This window comes from Poromitra crassiceps (genome assembly GCF_964638095.1).
Source record: "Poromitra crassiceps genome assembly, chromosome: 5".
Lineage (NCBI taxonomy): Eukaryota > Metazoa > Chordata > Actinopteri > Beryciformes > Melamphaidae > Poromitra > Poromitra crassiceps.
Window position 1 is genome coordinate 47,030,193 of NC_139642.1, and position 13,147 is coordinate 47,043,339.

Sequence of the window (13,147 nt, forward strand, 5' to 3'; positions counted from 1 at the left end):
TCGTATCATCATGATAAACTCTACTAATGGTGTGAGATTTAACTGAGCCACACTATATCAAGGGACTGCCATATAACACAGCATGATGATGCCTCTGTTGGAGTTAGGAGCAATCTGCAATCATTTCCAATTATAGTTGTTTTTATACAGTACCTTGATATAAAACTGAAATGTAGATTTAAAAAGGCAAATTTTTCTCAACTAGTGCGTAAGTGTGGCTGTGGCGGATGCTATAACTCAAAGGGGTAATAGATTGAGATGTGTGTACAGTGGTGGCTCAACATCTGGATAAGCAAATGCAGCCCTGGGGCAGGCTGACCTTCTCCACTCTGAGAGGGTAGCCATCTTTCTCCCACTTCACTGAGAGCACGGGTGGGTTGGCGTCCACCGGGCAGCGGATGACGCCTGGCAGTTTCCGTGGGACGTAGATGACCGGGGGCATGTTGATCACTCGGGCAGGGTCTGGAAGTTTAGTTTGTTTAACAGGCAAATAATCAAAAACATCTGTGTCAAACATTTAGTCCAATCTAATTCACAAAGAAGTTTCGCAGCAGATGTAACTTGTAGGGATGGATGGGATGAGATGATATGCTTATCTTAAGATTCCCACGATATGATTTGATAGAACTAAATAAGAATGTAATAAATAAAAGTGAAATGACAACAAAGTCTGCCTGTGCAGAATAAAGTATTTCTGAGACACAAATCTTTCTAACAATAGCATTGGCTTGCTAGAATGTGAACAATTAAAAAATGCCAATACAAAGTGCAAATAATATAATTGTGTGATTACTACAGCAGAATAAAGTGTAGCTAATATTTGTCACATTTTTTGCGATATATTGATTTTTGATATTTTATCCCATCCCTAGTAACCTGCATGGGGTGTAATCCATGCCATAAAAGATAAGAGCATATTTTGTCTGAAGGTTGATGATTGAGCTAAAGCAGCCTGCTTTCAGCACTGGCCATTGAGGCCAGTGCTGAAATCAGTGGCCTGGCTGCAGTGCTGCAGATCCCCATCTCTCTCACATACTGTAGTAGCACAGAAATCAATGCTCCCAACAGCAACTTGGGAGCAAATTAGCATAGCCAACAGACTGGGGCTGATGATAAAAAAGTCTGATGGCCTGGAGTGGCATTTCTCTCTCATCAGTCTCAGCCGATGAACGGAAAGGTCACCGTTTCAATTCATTCGGGGCACACTGAGGGAGCCGGACTCAAAGAGAGCAGGACAAATAGAGTCCGAGGACAAGCCTGGCCTCATCTATTGTGTCTGGGAATACGGCTAAAATTGGAATAGATAATAACTTCATCATCAAATCCATAGAGAATATAAAAAACGGTCGAATTGGCTGTAACTTAAGTGAGAAAAGGCGAGGTCAATACTCCGAGGTGCAAAAACCGCGCTCCCCCTCTCTCTCTCTGTAACGCGTGACCTTGAAATTGAAGAAGGTTGCAGTGCGTTACAGTGGTAAGAAGGTTGCAGTGCGTTACAGTGGTGAGGCGGTGGAGCTGATAAAACAGACACAAGCAGCCTCCTCCATACTGCTGCTGCTCCCTCCTCGCACACGGCTCTTGGAACAGCCTCTCCACACCCCCCCCCCCCGCAAGGCGTTGCCACGGTAACACTCACACTGAACAGTCAGGTGTGCCGATGCGGAGGGCGAGATTCCCAGGCTGTTGCTGGGACTGCAGGTGTACTTCCCGGCATCCTCCGGCTTCACCCGGAAGATGATGAGCGTGCCGTCGATGAGGATGCGCACTCGGAGCTTCAGATCGCTGCAAACAGGACGCAGACGTTTGTCACAACATGTCACTGAAACATAGTCATAGCAGGACAGATCTGTTTTTTTTTTTTATGCGTGTGCAAAATTACACCAGGGTGCCATGAGAGAGCAGCAGAGAGTCAAACGGCAACCAGTTGGAAGAGGGCTCCACAAAAAAAAAGAGTAGTCAAATAAATCTGCTAATTGCCATAATCGCCCAATGTTGCCGCCCTCCTGTTTTCTCCGCCACCACCATTTAAAAAGACACACTAACGAAGAAGCACATTTTCCCCGTGTCCACACAATGACGTAATTAAACAGCTTATTGTGCGATGAAAATGAAGGTTCAAACAGAATATTGATGTTTGAATCAAATTAAATAATTGTGATTCTCTCCTGCATATCTACTGCGACAAATCAAAGATTGCCGACAAAACAAAAGCGGTGTAAAATTAGATGGGAGTGGAGGCGGGACACTGCAGTGCACTTCCTCTTTCAAAGTCCCTGGGACACTTGCTTTCACTGCCAGTCAAAGATCCCATTCACTTGTTCTCCTCTGCCACTTGTTCTGTCTGTCACTTGTTCATTGTAAAGCCTCTGAGCTTCTAAAGAGCTGCTCTGGGGAGCCTGCAGAGCTGCTGGCTACGCTTCAGATCAGCACTGCATGAGAGGCATATGATGACACAGGGACTGAGTCATATGATACTGTCGTCGCAGCACACTAACCCGCCTGGCACGCTCCAGACAGACCCCTGCTAGGGGCATTCTAACTGCCTCTGGGGCCACAGCAGGACAGGCCACTGACGCGCGCGCGCGAGCACACACACACACACACACACACACACACACACACACACACACACACACACACACACACACACACACCTACACACACAAAGACACACACACACACGCACACAAGTCGTAATATACTGCAGCAAAAGGCGCCTAGGCACACACAATGTCACTCACAACACAAAGGCTTTGGCATAAAAGCTAGCGACAGCTAGCAGGGTGGCAATTTAACTCAAAGGAAGAGAACCTGAAGACTCAACCTCGCCCGGGCGCTTCAACAAGACCTTTGCGTCAGTAAGAGCAAAAAAAAACCACACACACACACACACACAAAAAAGGCAGTTGGGGTACAGTAGCAAACTTGATCATAACTTTACTTCTTGAAGTAGACGTTGTCCTCTTCCCAGAACCAGGTGTAGGTCAGGTTGCCAGGATACGCCTCCGCTTGACAGGTGAAGAGCGCATTCTGCGATATGTTTACAGTGATGTTTTCTGGCGGTGAGACGATGTACGGAGGCCCTGAGGGACACAGAAACAGTTTGAGTAGCTTGTACACGTGTAACAGCACACTCTACTACTGTATCAAATCCTCCAGAAGAAGACAAAGCACCCTGTACAGGCCTACTGTACTTCCACTTAGGGAATGCGGACCGATCAGACCAAGTGAGAAAGAGCACACACCGTGCATTATTTACAATACATCACCACAGCCTGATGTGAAATACAGTGAGCAGCCAGCTGTTGTAACCTTAATAGTAGTCAGCGACGGAGCGTCTGCATGCTTCACATTGTAACCTCTTCGTCCCCCTGAGGAACTGCAGGCTGCTCTGAAGTCTCCATAAAACAGCAGAAGCCATGAAAGGTAAGCTGTCTTTTATGAGCGGGCCCAGATACGAGCCTCCTGCTTATTGTCCTCTCTGCGTGCGCGGCGTTAGACATCAGGTGGGACTACTCGGTGCAGTGTGCGGCTGTCTCACAGAACAATTAAAAACAGATCATGGAAATGAGATGCGTGACTCCTCGGATGTCTTCTTGTTATTGCTCTGGGTACGAGTCCTTCCTCATCTCCTCACCTTGTGTTTTGCCACTCACGCTTCATTCTCGCCGATATTCGAGCAATCAAAACATTACATATTCATGTAATAAATATCCACATTTTCAATTAGATGGTTATAATGATCATCCGCTTATAGTGATCAATTTGACCCGTCCCAAGGCGATCACTATAAGAGGAGTCCACTGTATATTAAAATAACCAATATTTTATGAGGTGTGATCATGCAATGTTGTTTGTGTGAATGTGTCGCCTACATACAGTCGTTTTTTTGTGTCGCCCTCTTTATAGGCTCTTGCATACCGACTAAAATAGACGTTATCCTACAGCAACTCGACCATAAAAGCAAGGTGCTCAGTTGGGCGTTAAATACACCCACTGTTAACTCCTGCAGCGCTCGCTCTCTGTATTGGGAGAGTGAGGCTGGTATCACACAACCATCTATCTGATCTGTGTGTGTAGCAGACAGCCTAGCTAATGGACCAGAGACAGACAGTGATGTTCTCACAGACTGGCCCTGTTGTACACTCAGTATACACACATGCACGCACGCACGCACGCGCGCGCGCGCACGCACACACACACGCACACACACACACACACACACACACACACACACACACACACACACACACACACACACACACACACACACACACACACACACACACACACACACACACACACACACACACACACACACACACACACACACACACACACAGAGCCCCAGACAAAGCTATTGACTGACTGATACAGACCCATAAAGAAATGCTACATACATCAGCTCAAATAGCTGCATGCCTTTCTTCCTGGATGCCACTAAATATATCTTTGTCTAAATAATGAAAACGGCCTAGTTTAGTTTTCGTGATACGAACGCAACATTACGTTAGGCTGTAGGTATGGCTGGGCTAGGAATCAGAGCATATCATCTCACATTTTCTATTTATTTGGTGAACTGGGTGATCTGTATAAATAGATTTGTAAAACCCTCCTCGAACACATTATACTGTACATGGCCATACGGTGCAGTTGCTCACCACCCTGACGATTCCATTGGGATTGAGGCGAACAGTACCTTGAACCAACAGACGGGTCGTGTGGAGGACTTCTCCCTGGTCACTGTAGGCTCGGCATGTGTACGCCCCTCTGTCATCTCTAGTGATGCCAAGGATGGTCAGGCTGCCATCGTGTACCTGCAGAAGGAAGAGCCATTCAAATGAGTGCTGCATGGTACTGACAAATCATCATTTTGCGATTATTTTTGCTGAATAAAAATGGCAAAACAACTCAACCACAGATGCAGATTTTTCAGAATTTTAGATTTTTCAGCAAACAAGACACATTTTTAATCATAAACTGGGAGGATGTTGGCTTAATGTATAGGCCAGAAATTGTTCTCAGCAGCAGAAGGGATCCCATCTTTAAGAGTCTATTTTGAGCACTCACCACATTGTGTTTTTCTGCGTTTCCTTTCTTTCTTTTTATGAATTCTGCAGCACTACTAAAAATGCAAATATAGATTCAATCTGATCTATGATCAACCCAATGCATTGCAAGCCATTTTTCTGGCTATCAAAGGTCGTTATTAAAAGTATCTGTGCTGATTGTATAGGTTTTTGGTGAGAGTCAACTCTAAAGAGAACACCACAAACACTTAAAAGTCATCAACATGTCATCCTTTAATTAACTCTGGGCCCTGATTCCTGCATGTGGTAACCTTGGAAACATCTAACTCCATGTAGCTGCGTGTCCCTGTGCGGAGGCACTGATGAGAACCAATAAGTGGTGAAGAAACACATTAACCAACCTTAATAGAAATACCCTCATAAATTATGCAACAGGTTGTAAGGCTCTGTCCATTCAAGTCACACACAGCTGGAGCCTGTCCATTCATGCCACTGAGAGGGGAATCTGCTACGCCTGCAGAATCATTCCTATTCATCACCTGTCTTTCAAATGTGTTAGCCGAGACAGCTTAGAAGCTACAAGACCCGCCCAAATAACATTTCAAATGTTTTAGCCGAGACAGCTTAGAAGCTACAACAAGACCCGCCCAAATAACATTTCGCTCCAGTCAGTCTGTCTGTCTGTCGCTAAACTGGATCATTGCTCTCAGCTGGCAGCATTAGCATTTTGTGCCTAGCTGCTACAACATGAGATGCGTGCGGCGGGTCGAGCGCACATAGAGTCGTTATTGTGGCGGACTTCCGAGACAGCAACCTTAACGGTATCTGATCCGTCAGTCCATTTCAATGCTCGCTGTGTACCGCATGTTGTCCTCAATCCGACGCTGGGCGAGAGAGAGAGAGAGAGAGAGAGAGAGAGAGAGAGAGAGAGAGTAGAGGATGGGAAACAGGACAGAGGAAAGACGAGGAAAGTAGATAAGGGCGGAGGCATTATATGAAGAGCAGAATCTCAATATGTGTGTCTGTCACTCGTCCGACACCGAGCGCTGACACGTCCAGAGAAAGTGAGCTGGGCTTTTCAAACAGCAGGGGGGGGGGGGGGGGGGGTATCGCTGAGAGGACGATGAGGATTCCTCCTCCTCTCCGGTCCTTGTCTGTCTCACATTCCTCCCTTTCTCCGTGGCATCTCTATGGAAGTGAGCATGTGGGTGAGCAAACATGCCCGCCCGCCCGCCCGCGCGCACGTACGCACTCACACCCGGGCTGTCACGTCCTCGCCACAAGGAGCTTGAGGGTTTTGCTTGACCATGTGTCTGGCTTTCTTGCCCGCTCCTACCACATGAGGCTTTTATGAATGGGCAAATGTTGAAGGCGAGAGCTGATAAATGCGCAGCACTCCTTATGTCTCAGCCCATACCGGTGAAGCTAGTGAAGGGAGGCATTTCTTGGCTCTCACTACTGATATTCATTTTAGTGTAACATTCATATTAGTAGTAATGTGATATTGATGCAGGAGAACGATGCATCAGGGTGTCGTCCGATCCTTTACGAAGGCAACTGTGTTGAAACGAGGCTGTTGTGGGGAGAGGTAGTGAGGTGAGAGGGGAGGGGTGAACGAGAAGGGGTCTCGTAAACGACACACTCCTGTCACTTTCTCTACACTACACAGGCAGCTCCAAATGGTTGATAGTGCCGCCGGCACGGAGGAGGCAACCACCTTTCAAAAGAGTTCCTGAAAAATAAAGCTTGAATATTCAAAGAAAAATCCACTCTCGGATATTATCCTACCAGTATAATTGGAGAGCTGTCTGTCTGTTTGTCCGGAGTTGCAAGGAGCACGAAAACTGTCTGCGCCATCAAAGCTGTCCTCCCTGGCCAAGCTGATCAAAGAGAGCAGGTCGATCATCTGGGATGAGATATTCAGTGTCCACCGCTTTAATGTCGAGTGTGTGGAAAGAACTCTGAGGGACCTGATGGAATCAGAGCTCCCTTGGGGTGGCAAAGCCGTGGTGCTTGGTGGAGACCCTAGGCAGACACTACCAGCTGTCAAGAGAGGAGGCAGGGCTCAAATAGTCAGAGCTTGCATCCAAATGTCAACCCTCTATCCTCTCCTGCAGGAGCATAAACTCAATGTCAACATGAGGAAAAGGAGTTCAGCAGCTATCTCATTAATTTGGGAGGAGGCAAAATTTAACACTTCAAAAGTGAAGGTCAGGTCAGGATTCCTCAAGGGTACTTAGTGAAGGATCTAAAGACTCTGGTTCCTGAGACCTTCCCTAACCTACCAAATGGATGTGGTGACAAAGACAACCTTCTGAAAGGCACTATATATACACTCCTCTGAACAAGAACGTCAAATACATCAACAACATGTGCTTAGATGAGTTCCCTGGAGAAGAGAAAGTCTTCTTTTCAGCTGACTCTGTTCTGGAAGACAATCACAAAGACGCCCTGCCTGTAGAGTTCCTTAACTCACTGATGCCCTCTGGAGTGCCTGACCATGACATCAAACTGAAAGTACTGTAAGAGCTCCAATCATGCTGCTTAGGAACCTACAAACAGGTCTTGACCGTACTCTCAAGAACAGGTGCAGATGATGGACAAGGTGGTTGAATGTGATATTTCTGTAGGGACAAACAAGGTGAAAGGATCTTCCTGGCAAGAATTCCTAGTTTCCCTTCACCTCTGTCAGACGGCAGGTCCCAATCAGATTGGCTTTCTCAGTTACCATCATACCTACCTCGGCTAGTGTTTGCTCATGGCCATCTCTACACAGCCTTCTCCAGCGGACACAAGCCAGCAGCATGAAAGTACTTCTTGAAGGTGATGAGGAGGCAATAACAAACAACAGTGTCTATAAGGAGCAGCTGTAATCCTGTACTCATACAATACAAACATTTCCATAACATGTTGCGCCCATGGCGCATCGTCAACAGTGTCCACCCTCGAAATCGAGTCTTGTTCAGTGCATTCCGTGAGTTATGTTGCGATGAAGTGGTATGATTTACTTTTTTGATATACACAGTTTCCCTCAAGTTCTACTTTTCCAGAATGCTTTTTGAACTTGTTGCAGTCAGCTGTGAGTGAGACTGTGTGTGTAGGTGGAGAGAGCAAAGAGAGAGCAAGAGAGGCCTGTTTAAATGCCAATGTGTTCCAACATTGGTGCAAACTGCACTCTGGAAAGAAGCCCATAGTTTCTGATGAAAATACGACATTTACCTTTGATGTTTTAGTTGTTGTTTTTCCTGCTACAGTATCAAACAAACATGTTGTATCTGTGCTCGAAACATCTTTCTGGAAAGAGCTCATCATCTATGTTCAGGTCATGGTTAGTTATCTACACCATCAAACAACAAAATGAGCTCAGCGCTAAAAATGTTTTAGGGGGGATTTTTTGTGTATTTTTGTAGGCTTAACCAAAAATCGCCGCCATGTTGGTTTGTCAGGGGAAAAGTCTATGGGGTTTTAGAATGGAGATTTCACAAACGTGAATCACTTTTATGCCTTTTGAAGCGTTTTCTAAAAAACATGTTAAAAAACACATTTACGTTTCAAAAGTCATAAAAGTGGTCTTTGTTTTTGAAGATCATTGTGCTGACACAAAGGCCGCAGTTTCAAAAACTTTTGTTAACTACAGATTATTATTATTTTATGCATTTAAGCGAAATCCCCATGTTAAATCCCCATAGACTTTTCCCCTGACAAACCCAAGTGCTACTTCTTGACTCAGCTATTGCTACTATTATATTATTGCTGTTTTAAAATGCACTAACAACTACTCAGTAAATTATTATGATATCTAGTGTGGAGCCTGGTGAATTATTGGTGAATTGTTATTTATTGTTATTTAATTTGTTACTGTATGGTTGCACGAAGGGGAGCTTTGCAATTTCGTTGTATATCTTTTTTATGCAATGACAAATAAACTACTACTACTACTACTATTACAGAGAAAGGGGAGGAGTCAAGGTTTGACCTGCCAGGACCTCTCTTCCACTCTCCCAGTTTAAGCTTCCTGTAACCTGAATGACAAAAGTTTTTGGCCAATCACAGACTGTTGCGCTAATCAACCACTCAAAGGTTTCCAACTTTGAGGGTGTGGGTACACAAAGACCAGGTAAATATAAGTTTTCACCATCAGTCCTATAGTATTTTGCAGATATTAAAATTACTTACTTTCTTACCTAAGAACTGACTCACTACTGCAAACATTTCAAGGTCTGCCACACATCAATTAAAGCCTCATTACAACAAGAATAGGTAGAAACCTATATGGCCGGACCCTGAAAAATGTTGACCAATGCAGGCAGGCCTACTGTGTGGTAAAGAGAATGCCATGCATATGTTGTACCAGTCACCATTATGTAATCACACGTTTGTGCATAAGTAAAGTTTGTGTAGCAGTTGTTATGAAACATGAAAAGTAGTGTGTCTGTGATTGGCTTGGAGGAGTGATCATTTTTTGCCCAAGGCGAAAGAAGAGGGTGTACATGTATTGAGGGCTTTATTGAAGCTTTGTAACAAAAGCGTATTAGCAACACACTACAGTAGAGTACATTGATATTAGCCTGGTATATTTTCAGTCGAGCTGAATTCGTCGGACCAGACAATCCGCGCTCAAACCTTATGGATATATTTGTGCACATTCATAAGTCAGAATTGTAGCCATTAGTTCTCCTTACCGAGTATTTTACAGTGGTTTGAAGCTCCTCGCCCTCCCTCAGCCAGCTCATCATTGGTTTAGGATTTCCCTGGGCAGAGCAGCTGAGCAGAGTGGTGCCCCCCTCCTTCGCCTCCACATACTGTGGTGGCGTTGCTGTAAAACTAGGCGGGGCTGTGGAGAAAGAGAAAATAATCATCATAAAAAATACACCTTCCCAACACATACTGTGATAACAGGGTCCTTCAGTTTCCTTCTGGTTTCTTACAGGTAGTTTGCCTTGCGGCTATGTTAAGCTAAACATTTCCACACAATATCAATTTCAGTGTAGGGTAGGGAGTGTAAAGTAGAAACCTAATCTACCATTGTGGTGACATTATAAGGAATACCTATCCTATGTGGTATGAATCATCGCAAAACTAAGGCACTATTTCTGAGGTTGTTAGTACTATAACTTCATAAAGTGATGTTACGCAAAAGTTAGTTCAACTGATCGATTAAAGCTGCATTCAGCGATGTTTTTGTGTTAAAATAAGTGTTAAATGGCTCTATATTCGGACAGCTGTACTCTGCCCCCCGCTGTACTCTGTCTCTCTCCTGTAGACCTGCATGCAGGGCGGCCGTATGTATCTCCGCAACCGTAACTCGTAGAGACTCAGGGGTGGCGGCGTTGGATTCGGGGTGAAAACAAATACATATAGTCCTTTAGAGGCATCACGATCTGTCCTTCCGTTTCCCAGAAAATGTAAACACTTCTCTGATTGGATAGTGGAAGGTGGGTGGCCTCCCACTCTATTTCAGTGATTGCTGTCAGAATATAGAGTCATTTAACACTTTTTTTTAACACAAAAACATCACTGAATGCAGCTTTAACTAGAGACATTCCAGTTGACAAACTCCTTATGGTTTCATCATGTTGTACATTTGGTACAAGTGTTCATCTGAGGGATGGGGGGGCGGGCTCTGAGGAGGCCAAGCTGAATAGAGAGACACCCTCGATGCTGGGTGACATGGCTGTCAACGTTTTCTGGAGCATGAGAGGCTTGGGTGGAAGCCAGTTGGGTCATGTGGAGTGTTATCAAACCTAAAGGAGCCACTTCCTGTATAGACCCCAAGCAGTACATTTTCACCGGATGTTTCAGAGCCATATACCGTACTAACATCCATACGGGCGCTCTTCTTCACCATCCATTTCAAGCGAACACACAGCGTTTTGATACCAAACAGTGGCTCACTGTGTTTTATTAGTTACAGTAAAGAGAGAGAGAGAGAGAGAGGCGTCATGATACAAGTGGGTCACTGCTGGCCGCTGGGAGTATTGCATGCTTCAGACTGCAGACAAGCACCTGGCATGGAGTAAACAAATGGGCCAATTAGCCCTCTTAGACATCTGCCTGTCCATACTGCCTCCCTCACTGCCGACCACTCAGAACTTTGTACCATAGATTAATGGGGATTCTAATCAAATGCATGACTGGTTTATCTATCTCTTGCTGCTGTGGACCTCAGGTAATTGATGGGTCAACTATTACATTACACGCATCATGACGTTTTTGTTTTTTTTGCCGTATAGTTCTTACAGTACAAAATTACTTTATGCAATTGTTCTGCTGTACATTGTCAGTACTGTTAGTTTCAGCTACATGTAAATGTCATATCGCCAATCTGATGCGTCCAATGTAGGGATGCAAATTTCAATCAATTTCTTTAATCGATGAATTGGTCATGTTACCGATCAATTACTCTATTAATCAATATATATATATATAAAAAAATAAGCTTTTGACATACAACATTGAAAATACAAAATGTGGGTTTTTACACCTGTCTTTAGGCCTACTCAACAAGTTAATCAACCAACCAAACTTCCTGCATTAGCTGTCATTGTGCTTGTAGACTATACTGTATTTCAACATTGGATTGATTGTTCTATTATTGTTTATATGATGTTATGTGTTACTGTATGTCCATAAGACCAGGGACCATGTTGGAAATAAGTGTTTACACTTTCCCATGTTATCCCTTGGTTTCTGTTGTCTTCTATATCAATAAATAAAATCAATCAATCAATCACTACAATTTTTACAATGAATACTGTCGTCTTTTTGGGTGTAATTTTCCCACACTGGAGTTTTTTCCTGCCTGCTTGGCTGTCTTCTTCCTCTGTGTGAGCAGTGAAATTTCATCCTTGTGTTACTGTAAATCATCTCAGCAAAAAAGAAAAGAATAAAAGATAGAAAATAGCACATAGCCTACATTGTCGATTAATCGGTTAATATATGTTTGATCGATCAAATTCTTAACAGCGATTAATTGATTGTTGAATCATCATTAACATCCCTAGTCCAATGGCATCAGCTGATGAGAAAACAGTTGGCAGAGACACACGGCGGCGAACACACACCGGTCGCCCAGGGAGTTGCTTCCCACAGCGTCAGGTACAGTATGGCGCGTCGCAGAGGAAGTGTCACCATGGCTGATAAACTTGGGAGTTGTTCTACAAAAAGTTAGCTGAGCATCAAATTCTCGTCCTACTTAGGCCCTACTCTTCATCTATTATATACATTATATATGCTTGGATATACTGTAGTGCCTTTGTTCTCCTCTGTAGACCACACGCCACATCAGCACATGGCCTGGATACTTGGATAAGTGACTCGGCCCGTTCTTTGGAGCCTCGCCTTTCTCACTTATTCCCCCACAAGGGGGTTCTCCTGACTCAGACTGGGCCTTTGGGGGGTGACGACGCACGACAGTAAGCATAAAGGCTGAACTTATAGAGCAATGTGTTTTTAAAGCACCCCAAGTTTCAGACATAAAGTAATTTCAATGTAAAACTGTGGGACTTTAACTTTGAAATCCTTTTTATTTATATAAAAGGGAGCAAGTGGGCAATGTTTGTTTACTGTAAATCTTTGTCCCACTGATGATGTCGCTGATGATGTCATTGCGACATCATCAGTGATGTCATCAGTGACATCATTATTGACCAAAATCATCTTATGACATCACTGATGATGTCAAAGGCACTGATGATGTCATAGGCATTGTGACATCATGCAAGGCCACGCAGCAGTGGGGCTGCGGGCAAGGCCGTGCAACGGCCAAGCTGCGTGCGACAAGGCCACGCAGCAGGCGAGCACACAGTATACACAGTATATATATATATTTAGAACACGGCTCTCTTGAATACTCGATTCTGATTGGTCAATCAACAAGATTCACCGGTCATTATTTCTCGACAACCAACCGCTGCTCTGCCACACCTGGATTAATCAGTTGATAAGAGCTTTTTGTCAGCAAACACTACTAATTAGGCCAACCAGTTGCAGCTGTGGTGTCTTGTGTGCCAATTACGAATGAAACCACTTTGTCGTTGAAAACGCTATTAAAAAATCTATTTGAATAATTATTTTTGTCAGATTATTGAATGATTTAGTTGTAGGCCGTGTTCTAA

The 13,147-nt window shown here is 44.3% G+C and overlaps 1 protein-coding gene across 1 annotated transcript in view; it reads right to left on the bottom strand.

Moving 5' to 3' along the window:
- Positions 1-13,147, bottom strand: part of igsf9ba (immunoglobulin superfamily, member 9Ba) — a gene marked incomplete at both ends in the record, with an annotated part of 63,818 nt that overhangs the window by 18,153 nt on the left and 32,518 nt on the right. The window contains 5 exons of the mRNA XM_083637177.1: positions 320-462; positions 1,637-1,782; positions 2,942-3,083; positions 4,700-4,817; positions 9,713-9,864. Of these exons, the coding sequence (XP_083493303.1) occupies positions 320-462; positions 1,637-1,782; positions 2,942-3,083; positions 4,700-4,817; positions 9,713-9,864 (701 nt within the window). The remainder of the gene's footprint in view (positions 1-319; positions 463-1,636; positions 1,783-2,941; positions 3,084-4,699; positions 4,818-9,712; positions 9,865-13,147) is intronic.